This window comes from Pezoporus occidentalis, unplaced genomic scaffold, assembly GCF_034315485.1.
Source record: "Pezoporus occidentalis ecotype Australia unplaced genomic scaffold, CSIRO_AGI_Poc_V1 ctg752, whole genome shotgun sequence".
NCBI classification, from domain to species: domain Eukaryota; kingdom Metazoa; phylum Chordata; class Aves; order Psittaciformes; family Psittacidae; genus Pezoporus; species Pezoporus occidentalis.
In genome coordinates, this window is record NW_026916107.1 from 1 (window position 1) to 24,908 (window position 24,908).

General features: G+C 56.7%; 3 protein-coding genes across 3 annotated transcripts; 2 read left to right on the top strand and 1 right to left on the bottom strand.

Moving 5' to 3' along the window:
• Positions 1–213: 213 nt before the first annotated feature.
• ACTMAP (actin maturation protease) lies at positions 214–2,631 on the bottom strand. The gene is made up of 4 exons (XM_062602120.1): positions 2,611–2,631; positions 2,065–2,201; positions 1,116–1,184; positions 214–416 (listed from the first exon to the last, which is right to left on the bottom strand). Exons 1-4 carry the CDS (start codon positions 2,629–2,631, stop codon positions 248–250), a joined length of 396 nt encoding a protein of 131 aa, XP_062458104.1. The 3' UTR covers positions 214–247.
• Positions 2,613–11,911, top strand: SNRPA (small nuclear ribonucleoprotein polypeptide A). The gene is made up of 6 exons (XM_062602121.1): positions 2,613–2,702; positions 4,648–4,820; positions 8,661–8,825; positions 8,906–9,046; positions 10,534–10,622; positions 11,655–11,911. Exons 1-6 carry the CDS (start codon positions 2,630–2,632, stop codon positions 11,812–11,814), a joined length of 801 nt encoding a protein of 266 aa, XP_062458105.1. The 5' UTR covers positions 2,613–2,629; the 3' UTR covers positions 11,815–11,911.
• Positions 11,912–13,963: 2,052 nt separating this feature from the next.
• On the top strand, positions 13,964–24,284 carry RAB4B (RAB4B, member RAS oncogene family). The gene is made up of 8 exons (XM_062602122.1): positions 13,964–14,091; positions 15,530–15,610; positions 17,534–17,648; positions 18,408–18,470; positions 19,416–19,570; positions 21,081–21,176; positions 22,930–23,041; positions 24,275–24,284. Exons 1-7 carry the CDS (start codon positions 14,076–14,078, stop codon positions 23,034–23,036), a joined length of 633 nt encoding a protein of 210 aa, XP_062458106.1. The 5' UTR covers positions 13,964–14,075; the 3' UTR covers positions 23,037–23,041; positions 24,275–24,284.
• The last annotated feature ends 624 nt before the right edge of the window (positions 24,285–24,908 follow it).

The window sequence follows — 24,908 nt, forward strand, 5'->3', positions numbered from 1 at the left end:
GGGTAAATGGGGGGTATGGGGTAAATGGGGGAATATAGCGGGGATATAGGATTAAACGGGGAGGTGTAGGCTTAAATGGGGTCATGGGGTTAAATGGGGATATAGGGTTAAATAGGGGAATATGGGGTTAAATGGGGGGTTATAGGCTTAAATGGGGGGGCAAGGGGTTAAACGGGCATATATAGGGTTAAACAGGGAGATATAGGATTACATCGGAGTACATAGGGTTAAATGGGGGGATATAGGGTTAAATGGGGGGGGCCCCCCATAACCCACCTGAGAACATCTCCCCATGCACGGTGAAGCCTCGGGCCCGGGCGACCTCCAAAACCTCCTCCAGCCCCACCGGGGGGGGCGCCGGCTTGTGGGGGGGGGTCAAGAGCGCTGCTGCCATCCATAGGGCCACCAGGCCACACCTATAGGGGGGGACATGGATATAGGGGGTAATGGGGGGGTATTAACCTATAGGGATGGGGGGGGCACATGGATATAAGGGTTAATGGGGGGGGTATTAACCTATAGGGATGGGGGGCACATGGACATAAGGGTTAATGGGGGGGGGCTATTAACCTATAGGGATGGGGGGGCACATGGATTTAAGGGTTAATGGGGGGGGTATTAACCTATAGGGATGGGGGGGGCACATGGATATAAGGGTTAATGGAGGGGTATTAACCTATAGGGATGGGGGGGCACATGGATATAAGGGTTAATGGGGGGTATTAACCTATAGGGATGGGGGGGCACATGGATATAAGGGTTAATGGGGGGTATTAACCTATAGGGATGGGGGGGGCACATGGATATAAGGGTTAATGGGGGGGGCTATTAACCTATAGGGATGGGGGGGCACATGGATTTAAGGGTTAATGGGGGGGGTATTAACCTATAGGGATGGGGGGGCACATGGATATAAGGGTTAATGGGGGGTATTAACCTATAGGGATGGGGGGGGCACATGGATATAAGGGTTAATGGAGGGGTATTAACCTATAGGGATGGGGGGGCACATGGATATAAGGGTTAATGGAGGAGTATTAACCTATAGGGATGGGGGGGCACATGGATATAAGGGTTAATGGGGGGTTTATACACGTCCCCCCCTCAATACTCACTGGGGCCCATCCTGGATGAGGGGGGGTGCGGGCCGGTGGATCAGGAGCCATTGGAGATGGGGGCTCAGGCTGGAGGGGGGCAAAAAGGGGGGGGGGGGGTTAAAGAGGTTGGATATGGGAATGGCCCCCCCCCTCCCCATAGGGATGAATGGGTTGGGGGGCCCCTATTGGGATAAATGAGACCCCCCGCTCCTCATAGGGATGAACGGGTTGGGGGGACCCCTATTGGGATAAATGAGATGCCCCCCTCCTCATAGGGATAAACGGGTTTGGGGGCCCCCCCATAGGGATAAATGAGACCCCCCTTCCCCATAGGGATAAACGGGTTGGGGCCCCCCCATAGGGATAAATGACACCCCCCCCCCCCCCCTCATAGGGATAAACGGGTTGGGGGGCCCCCATAGGGATACATGAGACCCCCCCCTCCTCATAGGGATAAACGGGTTGGGGGCCCCCCATAGGGATAAATGAGACCCCCCCTCCTCATAGGGATGAACGGGTTTGGGGGGGCCCCCATAGAGATAAATGAGGCCCCCCCATAGGGATAAATGAGACCCCCCCCCCCTCCTCATAGGGATAAACGGGTTTGGGGCCCCCACATAGGGATAAATGAGACCCCCCCCATAGGGATAAACGGGTTTGGGGCCCCCCCATAGGGATAAATGAGACACCCCCCTCCTCATAGGGATAAACGGGTTGGGGCCCCCCCCCCATAAGGATAAATGAGATCCCCCCTCCTCATAGGGATAAACGGGTTTGGGGGCCCCCCCATAGAGATAAATGAGCCCCCCCCCATAGGGATAAACGGGTTGGGGGTCCCCCATAGGAATAAATGAGCCCCCCCCCATAGGGATAAACGGGTTTGGGGCCCCCCCATAGGGATAAATGAACCCCCCCCCCCATAGGGCCAAACGGGGCCTGGTCCCAGACCGCCCCCCCCCCCCCGGACCTGTCCCGCCGCCGCCTCAGCAGCTCCCGGACGCCGCCGTCCCCCCCCAGCGCGGCCCCCGCCCGTTCCAACGCATCCCGGAGGACCCGGTCGGGGGGCACCGGAGGTGTTGGGAGGGGGGGGGCCTCCGGTGGCGGGGGGGGGAGAGGGGGCACCGGAGGCGGCGGCGGCTGCGGCGGCGGCGGGACCGGATCCATCGCCCTCATGAGGGAGCTGTCAGTCAAGCAAAAGCCGCGCTCTGATTGGCTACCGTGCCGCCCGGTGCTTGGTTGTGATTGGTGGAAGCGGCGGTGGGCGGGGGTTTAGGGTGGGAGGCGCGCGGTTATTGGCTGGCTGCAGGCGGCGCACGCGGCTGAGGCGGGAGCGGGTATGGAGCGGTCCTGGAGGGGTTTTGGGGTTAAAAACGGGGTTTTTGGGCGTCAAAAAGGTGTTTTTTTTGGGGTGGAAATGGGGTTTTGTGGTGGCTAAAAGGGTTTTGGGGGGATGAGAGGGGTTTGGGGTGGGTTTGAGGGATGGGACACCCACAGAGACCCTTAATCCCCCCACCAGGTCCCGCGGTCCCGTCATGGCGGTGCAGGACCCGCGGCCGAACCACACCATTTACATCAATAACCTCAACGAGAAGATCAAGAAAGATGGTGAGAAACGGCCGAGACACCCCAAAAACACCCCCAAACCCCTTTGAAATCCCCCAAACCCCTTTGAAACCCCTCAAAACCTCTTTGAATCCCCCCAACCCCCTTTGAAACCCCTCAAAGCCCCTTTGAGATACCCCAAAACCCCTTTGAAACCCCCCCAAACCCCTTTGAAACCCCCCCAAACCCCTTTGAAACCCCCCAAACCCCTTTGAAACCCCCCAAACCCCCTTTGAACCCCCCCAACACCCCTTTGAACCTCCCCAAAACCACTTTAATCCCCCCAGACCCCTTTGAAACCTCCCCAAACCCTTTGAAATCTCCCAAAACTACTTTAAGCCCCCCCAGACCCCATTTAGACCCCCAGAGCCCCTCTAATGCCCCCAGAATCCCTTTAATCCCCCCAAAAACCTCTGAGCTGCCCCCAAACCCCTCTAATTCCCCTAAAAACCCCTCTTATCTCCCCAAATGCCTTTAATTCCCCCCCCAATCCCTCTGAGACCCCCAAAACTGCTTTTAGATCCACCAAAACCCCTGTGAGACCCCCCCAAAACCTTTTAGGCACCAAAAAAAACCTTTTATCCCCCCAAAAAACCCTTTAATCCCCCCCTAACCCCTTTAATGCCCCCCCAGACCCCTCTGAGACCCCCAAAACTGCTTTTAGATCCCCCTAAACACCTTTTAAACTCCCCCAAACCACTCTGAGACCCCCCAGAACCTTTTAGGCACCAAAAATTCTCTCTTATCCCCCCTAAACCCCCTCTGAACCCCCCAAAACCCCTCTGAGCCCCCCTCAAACCTTTTATGCACCAAAAAAAAATCCTCTTATCCCCCCCAAAACCCCTCTAATCACCACCAAACTCCCTTTGTTTCCTCCAAAACCCCTCTGAGCCCCCATTCAAACCTTTTAGGCACCAAAAAAAAACCTTTTGTCCCCCCAGAACTCCTCAGAACACCCCAAAACCCCTTTAATCACCCTCAAAACCCTTCTGAGCCCCCCCAGAACCTTTTAGCCACCAAAAAAGACCATTTTATCCCCCCAAAACTCATCTGAAACCCCCAAAACCCTTTTAATCACCCTGAAAACCTCTCTGAGCCCCCCCCAAAAACATTTTAGGCACCAAAAAGCACCATTTTATCCCCCCCAAAACTCATCTGAACCCCCAGAACCCTTTTAATCACCCTCAAAACCTCTCTGAGGCCCCCCCCAAAGACTTTTAGGCACCAAAAAACACCATTTTATCCCCCAAAAAACTCATCTGAACCCCCAAAAACCCTTTTAATCACCCTCAAAACCTCTCTGAGCCCCCCAAAAACCTTTTAGAGACCAAAAAAAAAACATTTTATCCCCCCAAAACTCATCTGAAACCCCAAAAAACATCTTAATCACCCTCAAAACCTCTCTGAGCCCCCCCCCCACCCCTTTAGGCACCAAAACCACCCCATTTATCCCCCCCCCAAAACTCATCTGAACCCCCCCAAAACCCTTTTAATCACTCTCAAAACCTCTCTGAGCCCCCCCCCAACCCTTTAGGCACCAAAACCACCCCATTTATGCCCCCCAAAACTCATCTGAAACCCCAAAAACCCTTTTAATCACCCTCAAAACCTCTCTGAGCCCCCCCCAAACCTTTTAGGCACCATTTTATCCCCCCCAAAACTCATCTGAACCCCCCAAAACTTCTCTGAGCCCCCCCCAACCCTTTAGGCACCAAAACCACCCCATTTATGCCCCCCAAAACTCATCTGAACCCCCAAAACCTTTTAATCACCCTCAAAACCTCTCTGAGCCCCCCCCAAAACCCATTTTATCCCTCCCCAAACTCCTCTGAACCCCCCAAAACCCCCTTTAATCCCCCCCAAACCCCTTCAGGGTCCCCCCAAAACCCCTTTTAGAGGCCTCCAAGCCCCCTCTGACCCCCCCTTGCTCCATGTGTCCCCCCCCCAGAGCTCAAGAAGTCGCTGTACGCCATCTTCTCCCAGTTTGGACAGATCCTGGACATCCTGGTGGCACGCAGCCTGCGGCTCCGGGGCCAGGCCTTTGTCATCTTCAAGGAGCTGAGCAGCGCCTCCAGCGCCCTGCGCTCCATGCAGGGCTTCCCCTTCTACGACAAGCCCATGGTGAGTCCTTCCCGAGGGAATTCCATAGGGATCCATCCCCATTGCGTCCCCATTGTGTCCCCATTGCAACCCCAGCATCACCCTGCGCTCCATGCAGGGCTTCCCCTTCTACGACAAGCCCATGGTGAGTCCTTCCCGAGGGAATTCCATAGGGATCCATCCCCATTGCATCCCCATTGGGTCTCCATTGCATCTCCACTGCATCCCCATGGGGTCCCTATTGTATTCTCATTACATCCCCATTGCGTCCCCATTGTGTCCCCATTGCAACCCCAGCATCACCCTGTGCTCCATGCAGGGCTTCCCCTTATATGACAAGCCCATGGTGAGTCCTTCCCGAGGGAATTCCATAGGGATCCGTCCCCATTGCGTCCCCATTGGGTCCCCATTGCAACCCCAGCATCACCCTGCGCTCCATGCAGGGCTTCCCCTTCTATGACAAGCCCATGGTGAGTCCTTCCCGAGGGAATTCCATAGGGATCCATCCCCATTGCATCACTATTGGGTCTCCATTGCATCTCCACTGCATCCCCATGGGGTCCCTATTGTATTCTCATTACATCCCCATTGCATCCCCATTGCGTCCCTATTGGGTCTCCGTTCCATCCCCATTGGGTCCCCATTGTGTCCCTATTGTATCTCCATTCCAACCCCATTTCATCCCCATGGGGTCCCTATTGTATTCTCATTCCATCCCCATTGTATCCCCATTGGGTCCTTATTGAGTCCCCATTCCATCCCCATTGAGTCCCCATTCCATCCCCATTGGGTCCCTATTGTATCCCCATTCCATCTCCATGGGGTCCCTATTATATTCACATTACATCCCCATTGCGTCCCCATTGTGTCCCTATTGTATCCCCATTCCATCTCCATTCCAACCCCATTTCCTCCCCATGGGGTCCCTATTGTATTCTCATTGCGTCCCCATTGGGTCCCCATTGCAACCCCAGCATCACCCTGCGCTCCATGCAGGGCTTCCCCTTCTACGACAAGCCCATGGTGAGTCCTTCCCGAGGGAATTCCATAGGGATCCGTCCCCATTGCATCACTATTGGGTCTCCATTGCATCTCCACTGCATCCCCATGGGGTCCCTATTGTATTCTCATTACATCCCCATTGCATCCCCATTGCGTCCCTATTGGGTCTCCGTTCCATCCCCATTGGGTCCCCATTGTGTCCCTATTGTATCTCCATTCCAACCCCATTTCATCCCCATGGGGTCCCTATTGTATTCTCATTCCATCCCCATTGTATCCCCATTGGGTCCTTATTGAGTCCCCATTCCATCCCCATTGAGTCCCCATTCCATCCCCATTGGGTCCCTATTGTATCCCCATTCCATCTCCATGGGGTCCCTATTACATTCACATTACATCCCCATTGCGTCCCCATTGTGTCCCTATTGTATCCCCATTCCATCTCCATTCCAACCCCATTTCCTCCCCATGGGGTCCCTATTGTATTCTCATTGCGTCCCCATTGGGTCCCCATTGCAACCCCAGCATCACCCTGCGCTCCATGCAGGGCTTCCCCTTCTACGACAAGCCCATGGTGAGTCCTTCCCGAGGGAATTCCATAGGGATCCGTCCCCATTGTGTCCCCATTGCCACCCCAGCATCACCCTGCGCTCCATGCAGGGCTTCCCCTTCTACGACAAGCCCATGGTGAGTCCTTCCCGAGGGAATTCCATAGGGATCCATCCCCATTACATCCCTATTGCATCCCTTTTGGGTCCCCATTGGGTCCCACTCATCCCACAGCCTTAAGGAGACCAAACGCCCAATGGGAATTCCTTATCCCACGGCATTCCCACTAATCCCATGGCCTGAAGGAGACCATAATCCCCAATGGGAATTCCTTACCCACGGCATTCCCACTTATCCCATGGCCTTAAGGAGACCAAACCCCAATGGGAATTCCTTATCCCACGGAATTCCCACTCATCCCACAGCCTTAAGGAGACCAAACCCCAATGGGAATTCCTTATCCCACGGAATTCCCACTCATCCCACAGCCTTAAGGAGACCAAACCCCAATGGGAATTCCTTATCCCACGGCATTCCCACTCATCCCATGGCCTTAAAGAGACCAAACCCCAATGGGAATTCCTTATCCCACGGAATTCCCACTCATCCCACAGCCTTAAGGAGACCAAACCCCAATGGGAATTCCTTACCCACAGCATTCCCACTCATCCCACAGCCTTAAGGAGACCAAACCCCAATGGGAATTCCTTATCCCACGGCATTCCCACTCATCCCACGACCTTAAGGAGACCATAATCCCCAATGGGAATTCCTTATCCCACGGCATTCCCACTCATCCCACAGCCTTAAGAAGACCAAACCCCAATGGGAATTCCTTATCCCACGGCATTCCCACTCATCCCACGGCCTTAAGGAGACCAAACCCCAATGGGAATTCCTTACCCACGGCATTCCCGCTCATCCCACAGCCTTAAGGAGACCATAATCCCCAATGGGAATTCCTTACCCACGGCATTCCCACTCATCCCACAGCCAATTCCCCAATGGGAATTCCTTACCCACGGCATTCCCACTCATCCCATGGCCTTAAGGAGACCATAATCCCCAATGGGAATTCCTTATCCCACGGCATTCCCACTCATCCCATGGCCTTAAGGAGACCATAATCCCCAATGGGAATTCCTTACCCACGCCATTCCCACTCATCCCACAGCCAATTCCCCAATGGGAATTCCTTATCCCACAGCATTCCCACTCATCCCACGACCTTAAGGAGACCATAATCCCCAATGGGAATTCCTTATCCCACGGCATTCCCACTCATCCCATGGCCTTAAGGAGACCATAATCCCCAATGGGAATAGCTCATCCCACAGCATTCCCACTCATCCCACAGCCTTAAGGAGACCAAACCCCAATGGGAGTTCCTTACCCACGGCATTCCCACTCATCCCATGGCCTTAAGGAGACCAAACCCCCAATGGGAATTCCTTACCCACGGCATTCCCACTCATCCCACAGCCAATTCCCCAATGGGAATTCCTTATCCCACGGCATTCCCGCTCATCCCACGGCCTTAAGGAGACCATAATCCCCAATGGGAATTCCTTACCCACGGCATTCCCACTCATCCCACAGCCAATTCCCCAATGGGAATTCCTTATCCCACGGCATTCCCACTCATCCCACAGCCTTAAGGAGACCAAACCCGCAATGGGAATTCCTTACCCACAGCATTCCCACTCATCCCACAGCCTTAAGGAGACCAAACCCCAATGGGAATTCCTTATCCCACGGCATTCCCGCTCATCCCACAGCCTTAAGGAGACCATAATCTCCAATGGGAATTCCTTACCCACGGCATTCCCACTCATCCCACAGCCTTAAGAAGACCAAACCCGCAATGGGAATTCCTTATCCCACGGCATTCCCACTCATCCCATGGCCTTAAGGAGACCATAATCCCCAATGGGAATTCCTTACCCATGGCCTTAAGGAGACCATAATCCCCAGTGGGAATTCCTTATCCCACGGCATTCCCACTTATCCCATGGCCTTAAGGAGACCAAACCCCAATGGGAATTCCTTATCCCACGGAATTCCCACTCATCCCACAGCCTTAAGGAGACCAAACCTGCAATGGGAATTCCTTACCCACGGCATTCCCACTCATCCCACAGCCAATTTCCCAATGGGAATTCCTTATCCCACAGCATTCCCACTCATCCCACGACCTTAAGGAGACCATAATCCCCAATGGGAATTCCTTACCCATGGCATTCCCACTCCTCCCACAGCCAATTCCCCAATGGGAATTCTTTATCCACGGCATTCCCCCTTTTCCTGCAGCGTATCCAATATGCCAAGACGGATTCCGACATCATCGCCAAGATGAAGGGCACCTTCGTGGAGCGGGATCGGAAGCGGGAGAAGCGGAAACCCAAAGGCCAGGAAGCTCCCAGCGGGAAGAAGAGCGGAGCCGCCGCGGCCGCACCGGTGCAGGGCAGCGTTCCCGTGCGTCCATTGGGAATGGGGCTGGATCCCGGTGGCGTTCCAGGCTCCTTAACACCCCCCCAATCCATGTTATCCCATAGGGAATGCCGCCCATGAGCCAAGCGCCCCGCATGATGCACCACATGGCCGGGCAGCCGCCCTACATGCCCCCGCCGGGGATGATCCCACCTCCTGGAATGACTCCCGGAGGAATCCCACCTGGAGCCATGCCCCCCCAGCAGGTGATGCCGGCCTCCAATGGGAAATGGGGTTGGGGAGGGGGGGGGTGTGAATCCATTGGGATCCATTGGGGGCGATCCATTGGGGGTGAATCCATTGGGGGTGAATCCACTGGGGGTGATCCATTGGGGGCGATCCATTGGGAATCCATTGGGGGGCGATCCATTGGGGGGAACCCATTGGGTGTGAATCCATTGGGATCCATTGGGGGTGATCCATTGGGGGTGATCCATTGGGAATCCATTGGGGGCGATCCATTGGGAATCCATTGGGTGTGGATCCATTGGGGTGAATCCATTGGGGGCGATCCATTGGGAATCGGGGGGGATCCATTGGGAATCCATTGGGGGCAATCCATTGGGAATCTATTGGGTGTGGATCCATTGGGGGGTGATCCATTGGAGGTGATCCATTGGGGGCAAGCCATTGGGAATCCATTGGGTGTGAATCCATTGGGGGTGATCCATTGTGTGGTGATCCATTGGGGGTGAATCCATTGGGAATCGGGGGGTGATCCATTGGGGGCGATCCATTGGGAATCCATTGGGGGCAATCCATTGGGAATCCATTGGGTGTGAATCCATTGGGATCCATTGGTGAATCCATTGGGGGGTGATCCATTGGGGGCGATCCATTGGGAATCCATTGGGGGTGATCCATTGGGAATCGGGGGGATCCATTGGGGGCAATCCATTGGGAATCCATTGGGGGGTGATCCATTGGGGGCGATCCATTGGGAATCCATGGGGGGCAATCCATTGGGGGGGGGATATCCATTGGGGGTGATCCATTGGGATGATCCATTGGGGGCGATCCATTGGGGGCGATCCATTGGGGGCGATCCATTGGGGGTGATCCATTGGGATCCAGGATGGAATGTGGGCACGGAGCGGATGTTTGGGATGATCCCTGCTTGGGGGGGGGGGGGGAATTCCTGCTTTTTAGGTGGAAATTGCTGCTTTTAGGGGCAATCCCTATTTTTTTAGGTCTGGATTCCTGCTTTTTGGGGGGAATATCCTTACTTTTTGGGTTGGGATTCTGGGTTTTAAGGGAATATCCCTACTTTTTGGGTTGGGAATCCGGGTTTTAGGTGCAATTCCTTCATTTTAGGCAGAATTCTTGCTTGTTAGGTGGAATTCCTGCTTTTCTAGGTAGAATTCATCCTTTTGAAGGCAGAATTCATGCTTTTTACAGGCGGAATTCCTGCTGGTTTAGGTGGAATTCCTGTGGTTTTAGGCAGAATTCCTGCATTTTAGGTGGAATTCCTGGTTTTCCAGCAGAATTCCTGCTTTTTTTGGCAGAATTCCTGTGGTTTAGGCACAATTCCTTTGTTTTAGGCAGAATTTCTACATTTTTAGGCAGAATTCCCACATTTTCAGGCAGAATTCCTGCTTTTCCATCAGCATTCCTCCTTTCCAGAGGTCAATCCCTACTTTGGGGCCTGGAATTCCTCTTTTTCCCCCCCTCTGATCCCACTTTCCCCCCCCAGCTCTCAGAGAACCCCCCCAACCACATCCTCTTCCTCACCAACCTCCCTGAGGAGACCAACGAGCTGATGCTCTCCATGCTCTTCAACCAGTGAGTGCCGATGATGATGGGGACCCCCCATCCCATGCCTTATCCCGCCTTATCCCGCTTTATTCCCCCTTATCCCGCCTTATCCCACCCCTTATAGTGACTTATCCCACCTTATCCCCACCTTATCCCAACTTATCCCAACTTATGCCATTGCCTTATCCTGCCTTACCCCACTATCCCACTTTATCCCTCCTAATCCTGCCTTATCCCACCATATCCCACCCCTTATCCCACCTTATCCCCCTTTATCCCACCGTATCCTGCCTTATCCCACCCCTTATCCCACCTTATCCTGCTATATCCCCCCCCCTTATCCCCCCCTTATCCCACCATATCCCACTTTATTCTCCCATATCCCCCCCTCATATCTCCCCCCATATCCCCCCCTTATCCCCCCTTATCCCACCCCATATCCCCCGTTATCCCTCCCTTATCTCCCCATATCCCACTTTATTCTCCCTCATCCCCCCCTCATCCCCCCCTCATCCCCCCCTCATCCCCCCCTCATCCCCCCCTCATCCCCCCCTCATCCCCCCCTCATCCCCCCCTCATCCCCCCCTCATCCCCCCCTCATCCCCCCCTCATCCCCCTCATCCTCCCTCATATCCCCCTTCCCCCCCTCATCCCACCCTCATCCCCCCCTCATCCCTCCCCATATCCCCCCCTCATCTCTCCCCATATCCCACTTTATTCTCCCTCATCCCCCCCTCATCCCCCCTCATCCCCCCCATATTCCCCCCCATATTCCCCCCCTCATCCCCCCCTCATCCCCCCTTATCCCCCCCCTTATCCCCCCCCTTATCCCCCCCTTATCCCCCCCCTTATCCCCCCATATCCTCCCCCCTCATCCCCCCATCTCCCCCCCTTATCGCCCCCCTATTCCCCCCCCGTTCCCCCCCCGTTCCCCCGTTCCCCCCATATCCTCCCCGCTCATCCCCCCCTCATCCCCCCCTCATCCCCCCCTCATCCCCCCTTATCCCCCCCCTTATCCCCCCCCCCTCACCCCCCCTCACCCCCCCTCATCCCCCCCAGGTTCCCTGGTTTCAAGGAGGTTCGCCTCGTGCCGGGCCGCCACGACATCGCCTTCGTGGAGTTCGACAACGAGGTGCAGGCCGGCGCCGCCCGCGACGCGCTCCAGGGCTTCAAGATCACGCAGAGCAACGCCATGAAGATCTCCTTCGCCAAGAAGTGACCCCGAAACACCCTGAAACACCCCGAAACACCCCAAAAGACCCCAAAATACCCCCAAAACACCCCAAAATACCCCCAAAACACCCCAAAATACCCCCAAAACACCCCAAAATACCCCAAAACACCCCAAAATACCCCCCAAACTACCAAAAAAAAACCAAAATACCGCAAAACACCCCAAAAACACCCCAAAATACCCCCCAAAACACCAAAAATACCCCCAAAACCCCCGAAACACCCCCAAAACATCCACAAAATACCCCCAAAACATCCCAAAACCACCCCAAAGTACCCTGAAACACCCACAAAACCAACCCGAAACATCCCAAAAATACCCCCAAAATCACCCCGAAATACCCAAAAATACCCCCAAAATACCCCAAAACACCCACGAAATACTCCAAAATACCCCGAAACACCCAAAATCCTCAAAATACCCTGAAACACCCCAAAATACACCCGAAACACCCAAAACCACCCCAAAATACCCCAAAACACCCCCAAAACCAACCTGAAACATCCCCAAAATACCCCCTAAATCACCCCGAAACCTCCCCAAAATACGCCAAAATGCCCCCAGAAGCATCCCCAAAATACGCCAAAACACCCCAAAATGCCCCAAAATACCCCGGAAAAAAAACCCCACCCCAAAACCCCCCCGAAAAAAAAACCACCCCTGAAACACCCCAAAGCCACCTTAAAATACCCTGAAACACCCCCAACGCATCTCAAAATACCCCCAAAATACCCCTGGAACCCCCCAAAACACCCTGAAACAGCCCAAAACCACACTGAAACACCCAAAAATACCCCCAAAGCACCCCATAATACCCCTAAAACAGCCCAAAATACTACAAAAACACCCTGAAACACCCCAAAATATCCCCAAAACACCCTGAAACCCACCTAAACATCCCCAAAACACCCCAAAATACCCCCAAAACACCCAGAAAACCCCAAAATACCCTAAAACCACCTTGAAGATCACCGAAACTCCCCAAAATACCCCTGAAACACCCCAAAACCACCCGGAACACACCCAAATACCCCAAAACCACCGCAAAATACCCCCAAACCACCCAGAACACCCCAAAATACCACAAAATGTCCCCAAATCACCCTAAAACCACCCCTTTTGCCCCCCCAAACCCCTTTAGAACCCCCCAAACGCCCTTTTGCCCCCCCAAACCCCCTTTGATCCACCCCAAACCCCCTTTTTCCCCCAAAACCCCCCCTTTAAGCCCCCCACAACCCCCTTTTGCCCCCCCAAAACCCCCTTTAAGCCCCCTCAAACCCCCTTTGATTCACCCCAAACCCCCTTTTGCCCCCCCAAAACCCCCTTTAAGCCCCCCCAAATCCCCTTTTGCCCCCCCAAACCCCCTTTGATTCACCCCAAACCCCCTTTTGCCCCCCAAAACCCCCTTTAAGCCCCCTCAAGCCCCCTTTAAGCCCCCCCCAAACTCCCTTTAAACCCCCCCAAGCCCCCTTTAAGCCCCCCCCCAAACCCCCTTTCCCCCCCCAAACCCCCTTTTGCCCCCCCAAACCCCCTTTACGCCCCCCCAAACCCCCTTTCCCCCCCCAAACCCCCTTAAACCCCCCCAAACCCCCTTTGAGCCACCCCAAACCCCCCCCCCCCCCCCAAACCCCCCTTTTCCCCCCCCAAAGCCCCTTTTGCCCCCCCAAAGCCCCCTTTTACCCCCCAAACCCCTTTTCCCCCCCCCCCAAAGGTAAGTTTGCCCCAGGGCAGCCAAACCTTTGCCCCCCCCTTTATCCCCCCCCATCCTTAAGCATTGTACCCAGGGTCTGCCATAGACATTGCACCTGGAGCCTGTGCCCCCTCCCCCAAAATAAACCCCCCCTGTGCCCCCCCCTTGTGTTCTTGGCTCTTAGGGGGCGAAAATGGGGGCGTTTTGGGGTAAAATGGGGGGATTTTGGGGTCGTTTTACCCCGGGGAGGGGGGGGTCAATGGGACGCGCGCGGGGGGGGACTTTAGGACCCAGGAGCGCAGCGAGCGCCTTGGCCACGCCCCTTCCACTGGCCACGCCTATTTATTTGCATACACACGCCCATTGAGCCGCAATTGGTCACGCCCTCACGCTGTTACAGCCGTATGGCTCCGCCCATCTCCTGGTTTTCCCCTTCCCGCGCATGCGCGCCAGACCCGGAAGTGGCTCTCCTGGGCGCCGCCATATTGCGCCCGCTCCCTTCCGTACGGACCGGAGGCGGCGGCGGCGGCGGGGCCCGGCCCGGGTGGCTCCAGCCATGTCCGAGACCTACGGTGGGGGGGGGGCCTATAGGGCTCTATGGGGCTCTATGGGGCCCTAGAGCGAGCGTGTGGGGCGCTATGGGGGTCTTTTGGGGCCCTGTGTGGGGTCTGCGGGGGTCTATGGGGCCCTAGAGGGGGGTTATGGGGCCCTATAGGGACTGTGTGGGGGTCTCTGGGGGTCTGTCGGGCCCTATAGGGAGCGTGTGGGCTTCTATGGGGGTCTGCAGGGTCCAATAGGGGGTGTGTGGGTCGGTATAGGGGGTGTGGGGGGCTCTATAGGGGGTCTATGGGGCCCTATAGGGAGGGGTTGGGCCCTATAGGGGATGTGTGGGACCCTACAGTGGCTGGGGGTGAGGGGCTGTGGGTTCCTATAGGAAGCTTATAGGTCACTATAGGGTGCTGTGGGGTCCTATAGGGAGTGGGGCGCTAGGGAGGGGGGGGGGGCTCTGTAGGGGATCTATGGGGCCCTGTATGGAGTGGATGGGGGTCTATAGGGGATCTATGGAGCCCTATATGTAGTGGGAGGGGTCTATAGGGGATCTATGGGGCCCTATATGGAGTGAGTGGCGTCTATAGGGGATCTATGGGGCCCTATATAGTGGGGGGAGGTCTATAGGGGATCTATGGGGCCCTATAGAGTGGGGGGAGGTCTATAGAGGATCTATGGGGCCCTATAGGGAGTGGGGGGGCTCTATAGGAGATCTCTGGGGCCCTATGGGGAGTGTGGGGTGCTCTATAGGGGATCTATGGGACCCTATGGGGAGTAGGGGGGCTCTATAGGGGATCTATGGGGCCCTATGGGGAGTGGGGGGGCTCTATAGGGGATCTATGGGGCCCTATGGGGAGTGGGGGGGGCTCTATAGGGGATCTATGGGGCCCTATGGGGAGTGAGGGGGCTCTATAGGGGATCTATGGGGCCCTATGGGGAGTAGGGGGGCTCTATAGGGGATCTATGGGGCCCTATGGGGAGTGGGGGGGGCTCTATAGGGGATCTATGGGGAGTGGGGGGGCTCTATAGGGGATCTGTGGGGCCCTATGGGGAGTGTGGGGTGCTCTATAGGGGATCTATGGGACCCTATGGGGAGTGGGGGTGCTCTATAGGGGATCTATGGGACCCTATGGGGAGTAGGGGTGCTCTATAGGGGATCTATGGGACCCTATGGGGAGTGGGGGGGGCTCTATAGGGGATCTATGGGACCCTATGGGGAGTGGGGGGGCTCTATAGGGGATCTATGGGGAGTGTGGGGTGCTCTATAGGGCATGTGGGTCCCTATAGTGCTCCCCATGGGGCTGCCTTTGGGACTCCCGGGATCATGCCAGGAATGGGACCATCCCCCCCCCCCCCCCCATTTGGAGGTGTTTCCCTGCATCCCATGGGAATGGGGCTGGAATTCCCCCCGCCCCCCATCACCCCCATCCTGACCCCCTTTTTCCCCTCGGCCATTCCCAGATTTCCTCTTCAAATTCCTGGTGATCGGCAGCGCCGGCACCGGCAAATCCTGCCTGCTGCACCAGTTCATCGAGAACAAGTGTGAGTGATCCCAATGGGAATGGTGGGGTATTCCGGTGGGAACGGTGAGGTATCCCATTGGGAATGATGGGGTATCCCGGTGGGAATGGTGGGGTATCCCAGTGGGAATGGTGGGGTATCCCGGTGGGAATGCTGGGGTATCCCATTGGGAATGGTGGGGTATCCCGGTGGGAATGGTGGGGTATCCCGATTGGAATGATGGGGTATCCCAGTGGGAATGGTGGGGTATCACGGTGGGAATGGTGGGGTATCCCATTGGGAATGGTGGGGTATCCCGCTTGGAATGATGGGGTATCCCAGTGGGAATGGTGGGGTATGCCATTGGGAATGGTGGGGTATCCCGATTGGAATGATGGGGTATCCCAGTGGGAATGGTGGGGTATCCCAATGGGAATGGTGGGGTATCCCGGTGGGAATGGTGGGGTATCCCATTGGGAATGAGGGTGTATCCCATTGGGAATGGTGGGGTATCCCAATGGGAATGGTGGGGTATCCCGGTGGGAATGATGGGGTATCCCAGGGGGAATGGTGGGGTATCGCGATGGGAATGATGGGGTATCCCATTGGGAATGGTGGGGTATCCCAATGGGAATGGTGGGGTATCCCGTTGAGAATGATGGGCTATCCCATTGGGAATGAGGGGGTATCCCATTGGGAATGATGGGGTATCCCGATGGGAATGGTGGGGTATCCCGTTAGGAATGATGGGGTATCCCGGTGGGAATGCTGAGGTATCCCAGTGGGAATGGTGGGGTATCCCGATGGGAATGATGGGGTATCCCATTGGGAATGATGGGGTATCCTGATGGGAATGGTGGGGTATCCCATTGGGAATGAGGGTGTATCCCATTGGGAATGGTGGGGTATCCCGGTGGGAATGGTGGGGTATCCCATTGGGAATGGTGGGGTATCCCGGTGGGAATGGTGGGGTATCCCGGTGGGAATGGTGGGGTATCCCATTGGGAATGGTGGGGTATCCTGATGGGAATGATGGGGTATCCCAGTGGGAATGGTGGGGTATCCCAATGGGAATGATGGGGTATCCCAGTGGGAATGAGAGGGTATCCTGTTGGGAGTGATGGGGTATCCCAGTGGGAATGATGGGCTATCCCGTTGGGAATAGCGCTGTATCCCTATGGAGTGTGGGTGTATTCCTATGGAATGTGGTTGTATCCCTATGGAACGCTATGGTATCCCAATGGGAGTGTGGCAGTAGCCCTATGGAACGCGGCCGTATCCCTATGGGATGCGGCTGTATCCCTATGGAGCAGCAGAGTATCTTTATAGAATGTGGCTGTATCCTTATGGAATGCTGCAGTATCCCTATGGAATGTATCGCTATGGATCGGTGTGATCCCTATGGATCGCTGTTATCCCTACGGATCGGTGTGATCCCATTGGATCAGTGTGTTATCCCATTGAATCGCTGTTATCCCTATGGATCGCTGTGATCCCATTGGATTGGTGTGTGATCCCATTGGATCGCTGTTATCCCTATGGATCGGTATGTTATCCCATTGGATCGCTGTGATCCCATTGGATCGCTGTTATTCCTATGGATCGGTGTGTTATCCCATTGGACCGCTGTGATCCCATTGGACCGCTGTGATCCCATTGGATCGCTGTGATCCCATTGGATTGGTGTCTGATCCCATTGGATCGCTGTTATCCCTATGGATCGGTGTGTTATCCCATTGGATCGCTGTGATCCTATTGGATTGGTGTGTGATCCAGTTGGATCACTGTGATCCCATTGGATTGGTGTGTGATGCCGTTGGACCGCTGTGACGCCATTGGACCGCTGTGACGCCATTGGACCGCTGTGATCCCATTGGATCGCTGTGATCCCATTGGACCGCCGTGATCCCATTGGACCACCGCGATCCCATTGGACCGCCGCGGTGTCCCGCTCTTCCCCCGCAGTCAAGCCGGATTCCAACCACACGATCGGCGTCGAGTTCGGCTCCAAGGTCGTCAACGTGGGCGGCAAGAGCGTGAAGCTGCAGATCTGGGACACGGCCGGGCAGGAGCGCTTCAGGTGCCCAGCCCCCCCCATCCCCAGCCGCCCCCATCCCCATCCCCCCCCATCCCCTTCCCTTTTCCTCTTCCCATCCCTTTCCCATCCGTTTCCAATCCCCTTCCCTTTTCCCCTTCCGACTTCCTTCCCATCCGTTTCCCCTTCCTTTTCTCAACACTTTCCCCTTTTCTTCCCTTTCCCATCCCCTTCTGCTTCCTTTTCCCATCCCTTCCCTTTCCCCTTCCCTTTCCCCCTCCCTTTCCCCCTCCCTTTCCCCCTCCCTTTCCCCTTCCCTTTCCCCTTCCCTTTCCCCTTCCCTTTCCCCTTCCCTTTCCCCTTCCCTTTCCCCTTCCCTTTCCCCTTCCCTTTCCCCTTCCCTTTCCCCTTCCCTTTCCCCTTCCCCTTCTCTTTCCTTTTCCCTTTTCCCTTCTCTTTCCTCTTCCCTTTCATTTTCCCTTCCCCTTCCCTTCCCCTTCCCTTTCCCCTTCGTCTTCCCTTTTCTTTTCCCCTTCCCTTCCTCTTCCCTTTCCTTTTCCCTTCCCCTTCCCTTCCTTTTCTCCTTCCCTTTCCCCTTCCTCTTCCCTTTCCTTTTCCCTTCCCCTTCCCTTCCCTTTCCCCTTCCCATCCCCTTCCGTTCCCCTTTCCCTTTCCCTTCCCCTCCCATCCCCTTCCCCATCCCCCTTCCCTTCCTCTTCCCCCTTCCCTTCCCATCCCCTTCCCCTTCCCTTCCCATCCCATTCCCACCCCATCCCACTTTTCCATGTGCTCTCCCATCCCCAGGTCCGTCACCCGGAGCTATTACCGGGGCGCCGCGGGAGCGCTGCTCGTCTACGACATCACCAGGTGATTCCCATCGCATCCCATTGGATCCCGCCCCATTCCCACCCCATTCCCACCCCATTCCCACCCCATTCCCAGCCCCATTCCCAGCCCATTGGATCCCACCCCATTCCCACCCCCATTCCCACGCCATTACCAGCCCCATTCCCCCCCCATTCCCACCCCATTGGATCCCACCCCATTCCCACCCCCATTCCCAGCCCAATTCCCACCCCATTCCCACCCCATTCCCACCCCATTCCCAGCCCCATTCCCGCCCCATTCCCGCCCCATTCCCGCCCCATTCCCAGCCCCATTCCCAGCCCCATTCCCACCCCATTCCCACCCCATTGGATCCTACCCCATTCCCAGCCCCATTCCCAGCCCCATTCCCACCCCATTCCCACCCCATTTGATCCCACCGCATTCCCAGCCCCATTCCCAGCCCATTGGATCCCACCCCATTCCCAGCCCAATTCCCACCCCATTTCCACCCCATCCCCACCCCCAGCCCCAGCCCCATTCCCGCCCCATTCCCACCCCATTTGATCCCACCGCATTCCCAGCCCCATTCCCAGCCCATTGGATCCCACCCCATTCCCAGCCCAATTCCCACCCCATTTCCACCCCAGCCCCACCCCCATCCCCACCCCCATCCCCACCCCCATCCCCACCCCCATTCCCAGCCCCATTCCCAGCCCCATTCCCAGCCCCATTTCCATCCCCATTCCCACCCCTTTCCCACCCCCATTCCCACCCCCATTCCCACCCCCATTCCCACCCCATTGGATCCCACCCCATTCCCACCCCATTCCCACCCCATTGGATCCCACCCCATTCCCAGACCCATTCCCACCCCATTCCCGCCCCATTCCCAGCCCCATTCCCACCCCATTACCACCCCCATTACCACCCCATTCCCAGACCCGATCCCAGCCCATTCCCAGCCCCATTCCCGCCCCATTCCAGCCGGGAAACCTACAACGCGCTCACCAATTGGCTCACGGACGCGCGGACCCTGGCCAGCCCCAACATCGTCATCATCCTCTGCGGGAATAAGAAGGATCTGGATGCGGAGCGGGAAGTGACCTTCCTGGAAGCATCCCGCTTCGCCCAGGAGAACGGTCGGGAATGGGGTGGGATCGGGATGGGGATGGGATTGGGATGGGGATGGGATGGGATGGGGATGGGATGGAGATGGGAAAGGGTTGGGATGGGAATGGGGATTGGGATGGGATGGGGATGGGATGGGATGGGAATGGGATTGGGTTGGGATGGCAGTGGAATGGGATGGGGATGGGATGGTGATGGGAATGGGATTGGGTTGGGATGGCAGTGGAATGGGATGGGGATGGGATTGGGATGGGGATGGGGTTGGGGATGGGATTGGGATGGGGTTGGAATGGGGATGGGATGGTGTTGGAATGGGATGGGGATGGGATTGGGATGGGGATGGGGATTGGAATGGGGATGGGATGGAGATGGGAAAGGGTTGGGATGGGGATGGGATGGGAATGGGGATGGGGATGGGGTGGGATTGGGATGGGAATGGGATTGGGTTGGGGTGGCAGTGGAATGGGATGGGGATGGGATTGGGATGGGGATGGGATGAGGAATGGGATGAGGATGGGAAAGGGTTGGGATGGCAGTGGAATGGGATGGAGATGGGATTGGGATGGGGATTGAAAAGGGTTAGGATGGGAATGGGAAAGGGTTGGGATGGCGGTGGAATGGGATGGGGATGGGATTGGGATTGGGATGGTGTTGTAATGGGATTGGGATGGGGATGGGGATGGGAAAGGGTTGGGATGGGATTGGAATGGGATGGAGATGGGATGGGAAAGGGTTGGGATGGGATGGGAGTGGGATGGGGATGGGATGGGAAAGGCTTGGGATGGTGGTGGAATGGGATGGGGATGGGGATGGGATGGAAATGGGATTGGGTTGGGATGGCGGTGGAATGGGATGGGGATGGGATGGGAATGAGAAAGGGTTGGGATGGCGTTGGAATGGGATGGGGATGGGATTGGGATGGGATGGGAATGGGATTGGGTTGGGATGGGAATGGGAGAGGGTTGGGATGGCGTTGGAATGGAATGGGAATGGGATTGGGATGGGAAAGGGTTGGGATGGGGATGGGAAACGGTTAGGATGGGGATGGGATTGGGATTGGAATGGGATGGGATGGGAATGGGATTGGGTTGGGATAGGAATGGGAAAGGGTTGGGATGGCGTTGCAATGGGATGGGGATGGGATTGGGATGGGGATGGGAAAGGCTTGGGATGGGGATGGGAGTGGGATGGCATTGGAATGGCATGAGGATGGGGATGCAAAAGGGCTGGGATGGCGTTGGAATGGGATGGGTATGGGAAGGGATTGGGGTTGAAATGGGATGGGATCGGGATCAGGATTGGGATGGGGATGCGCTGGGATTGGAATGGGGCAGGGTTGGGATTGGGCCTGGTGTGGGAATGGGATTGGGATGGGGATGGGGATGGGAATGGGGATGGGGATGGGGTTGGGATGGGGATGGGATGGGATGGGGGTGGGGATGGGGATGGGATTGGGATGGGATGGGATGGGGGTGGGGGTGGGGTCAGGGCAATGCTGATCCCGGCGTTCCCGGCTCCCAGAGCTGATGTTCCTGGAGACGAGCGCGCTGACGGGGGAGAACGTGGAGGAGGCGTTCCTGAAGTGCGCCCGCAGCATCCTGAGCAAGATCGAGTCCGGTGCGGGGCGCCCGGAGGCGCTGGGGACCTGCGGGATCCGGGATGGGGACCAACGGGATCCAATGGGATCGGGGATGGGGTCCAGTGGGATCCAATGGGAGCAGGGATGGGGACCAATGGGAGCGGGGATGGGGACCAACGGGATCCAATGGGATTGGGGATGGGGACCAATGGGATCCAATGGGATCGGGGATGGGGACCAACGGGATCCGGGATGGGGACCAACGGGATCCAATGGGATCAGGGATGGGGTTCAGTGGGAGCGGGGATGGGGACCAACGGGATCCGGGATGGGGACCAGTGGGATCCAATGGGATTGGGGATGGGGTCCAGTGGGATCCAATGGGAGCGGGCATGGGGACCAATGGGATCAAATGGGATCGGGGATGGGACCAATGGGATCGGGGATGGGGACCAGTGGGATCCAATGGGATTGGGGATGGGGACCGATGGGTTTGGGAATGGGGACCAATGGGATCCAGGATGGGGACCAATGGGAGCAGGGATGGGCACCAGTGGGATTGGGGATGGGGACCAATGAGATCTGGGATGGGGACCAACAGGATCTGGGATGGGATCGGGGATGGGGACCAGCGGGATCTGGGATGGGGCCCAATGGGATCCAATGGGAGCGGGGATGGGGCCCAATGGGATCCAATGGGAGCGGGGATGGGGACCAATGGGATCCGGGATGGGGACCAACGGGATCCAATGGGATTGGGGATGGGGTCCAGTGGGATCCAATGGGAGCGGGCATGGGGACCAATGGGATCCAATGGGATCGGGGATGGGGACCAATGGGATCCGGGATGGGGACCAGTGGGATCCAATGGGATTGGGGATGGGGACCGATGGGTTTGGGGATGGGGACCAATGGGATCCGGGATGGGGACCAATGGGAGCAGGGATGGGCACCAGTGGGATCGGGGATGGGGACCAATGAGATCTGGGATGGGGACCAACAGGATCCGGGATGGGATCGGGGATGGGGACCAGCGGGATCTGGGATGGGGACCAATGGGATCCGGGATGGGGACCAATGGGATCCGGGATGGGGACAGATGGGAGCAGGGATGAGGACCAGTGGGATCGGGGATGGGGACCAATGGGATCTGGGATGGGGACCAATGGGATTGGGGATGGGGACCAGTGGGATCGGGGATGGGGACCGATGGGATTGGGATCCAGTGGGATGGGGACTGGGATCCAATGGGATCGGGGATGGGGACCAATGGGATCGGGGATGGGGACCAATGGGAGCGGGGATGGGGACCAATGGGATAGGGGATGGGATCCAGTGGGATGGGGGATGGGATCCAATGGGATCGGGGATGGGATCCAATGGGATCAGGGCTGAAATCCAATGGGATGAGGCTGGGATCCAATGGGAGCCGTGGGATGGGGGCTGAGATCCAATGGGATCCGGGCTGGGATCCTGTGAGATGGGATCCAGTGGGATCGGGGTTGGCATCCAATGGGATCGGGGCTGGGGTCCAGTGGGATGGGGTTGGGATCCAAGGGGGGGGGGGGGGAATCCCATGGGATGGGGTTGGGATCCAATTGGGGGGGGTGGGGATCCAATGGGATGGGATTTGGGATCCCATGGGATGGGGTTGGGATCCAAAGGGGGTGGGGATCCAATGGGATGGGATTTGGGATCCCATGGGATGGGGTTGGGATCCAATGGGGGGGGGGGGGGGGGGATGGGTTCGGACCCATCCGGTCCCAACCCCCCCCCTTCCCCCCCCCCCAGGGGAGCTGGACCCGGAGCGGATGGGGTCTGGGATCCAGTTCGGGGACGCGGCCCTGAGGCAGCCGCGGGGGGGGGCGGCCCCGGCCCGGCAGAGCTGCGCCTGCTGAGAGCGGTGAGCGGAGGGAGGGAGGGAGGGAGCCGCCACGGCCCCGAGGGCACCAAAACCGGCCCAAAATGACCCAAAACCGGCCCAAAATGACCCAAAACCGGCCCAAAATGACCCAAAACCCGCCCAAAATGACCCAAAACCGGCCCAAAATGACCCAAAACCCGCCGAAAATGACCCAAAACCGGCCCAAAATGGCCCAAAACCGACCCAAAATGACCCAAAACCCGCCGAAAATGACCCAAACCGGCCCAAAATGACCCAAAACCGGCGCAAAATGACCCAAAACCGACCCAAAATGACCCAAAACCGACCCAAAATGACCCAAAACCGGCCTAAAATGACCCAAAACTGACCCAAAATGACCCAAAACCGACCGAAAATGACCCAAAACCGGCCGAAAATGACCCACAACGGACCCAAAACCGGCCTAAAATGACCCCAAACAGACCCAAACGGCCCAAAACTGACCCAAAATGACCCATAACCGACCGAAAATGACCCAAAATGGACCCAAAATGACCAAAAACTGACCCAAAACCGACCCAAAATGACCCAAAACCGACCCAAAATGACCCAAAACCGACTTAAAATGACCCCAAAACCAACCCAAAATGACCTAAAACCGACCCAAACCGGACCCAAAACTGACCTAAAATGACCCAAAATGGACTCAAAAGGTCCCAAACCCGACGTAAAATGACCCAAACAGACCCAAACCCGACCGAAAATGACCCAAAACCGACCCAAAACTGACCAAAAATGACCCAAAACTGACCCAAAATGACACAAAACCGACCTAAAATGACCCAATACTGACCCAAACGGCCCAAAATGGACCTAAAATGGCCCAAAACCTACCCAAAATGACCCAAAACCGACCCAAAATGTCCCCAATTGACCCAAAATCAACCTACCCAAAACTGACCAAAACCAGACCTAAAATGACCCAAAACTGACCCAAAACCGACCTAAAATGACCCAAAACCGACGCAAAATGACCCAAAACCGACCTAAAATGGACCCAAACTGACCCCAAACTGACCCAAACGGCCCAAAACTGACCCAAAATGGCCCAAAATGACTCAAAACTGACCCCAAATGGCCCAAATTGACCCAAAAATCACTCAAACCCGACCCAAACAGCCCCAAACCAGCCCTGAAACACCCCAAAACCACCCCAAAACCCCCCTTTTTCCCCCCATTCCCCCCCCTCACCCCCCCTCTTTCCCATTCCAGGTCTTTCCGCATCCCCTCCCCCATCCAGGATCACTCCAGGATTCCCATTGGGATCCCCCCCCCATCCCCCCTCCCCCACCCCCCCAGCTCCATCCGGATGCAGCCCCTCCCCCCCCCCCCCAACAACCCCTTTGGGGGTACCCATGGGGGGGGGGGGGAGGGGTCCCCATTGCCCCCCAATGGGGGGGGGGGGCTCCTGCTTCATGTTATTTATTGCACTGGGGGGGGGGTTGGGGGGGGGGGGGGGTTGGGGGGGAGGGGTTGGGGGGAGGGGGGGTGGGCGCTGTCCCGCCCCCTCCCCCACCCCCCCGATGATGTCATTGGGCCATAAAGTGGTGATGTTTTCCAGCCTGAGGCTCGTTTTGGGGTGAAAAAGGGGGGATTTGGGGCGAACATGGGGGAACATGGGTTAACATGGGTTAACATGGGGGATCATGGGTGATCATGGGTCTACATGGGTGATCATGGGTTTACATGGGTGAACATGGGGGAACATGGGGGAACATGGGTTAACATGGGTGATCATGGGTGAACATGGGTGAACATGGGTGATCATGGGTCTACATGGGTGAACATGGGTGAACATGGGTGAACATGGGTGATCATGGGTAATCACGGGTGATCATGGGTGATC

Excerpts from the sequence above, each read along its gene's own strand:
- ACTMAP (XM_062602120.1), bottom strand. The coding sequence starts at position 2,631 with ATGACGGGACCGCGGGACCTG. Across the intron at positions 1,185-2,064 it reads CTGAGGCGGCGGCGGGACAG|CCTGAGCCCCCATCTCCAAT; the intron begins GTCCGGGGGGGG and ends GCCCCCCTCCAG. Across the intron at positions 417-1,115 it reads CTCATCCAGGATGGGCCCCA|GTGTGGCCTGGTGGCCCTAT; the intron begins GTGAGTATTGAG and ends CCCCCCCTATAG.
- SNRPA (XM_062602121.1), top strand. The coding sequence starts at position 2,630 with ATGGCGGTGCAGGACCCGCGGCCGAACCACACCATTTACATCAATAAC. Across the intron at positions 2,703-4,647 it reads CGAGAAGATCAAGAAAGATG|AGCTCAAGAAGTCGCTGTAC; the intron begins GTGAGAAACGGC and ends TCCCCCCCCCAG. Across the intron at positions 8,826-8,905 it reads CGGTGCAGGGCAGCGTTCCC|GGAATGCCGCCCATGAGCCA; the intron begins GTGCGTCCATTG and ends GTTATCCCATAG.
- RAB4B (XM_062602122.1), top strand. Across the intron at positions 19,571-21,080 it reads CCGCTTCGCCCAGGAGAACG|AGCTGATGTTCCTGGAGACG; the intron begins GTCGGGAATGGG and ends CCCGGCTCCCAG. Across the intron at positions 21,177-22,929 it reads CCTGAGCAAGATCGAGTCCG|GGGAGCTGGACCCGGAGCGG; the intron begins GTGCGGGGCGCC and ends CCCCCCCCCCAG.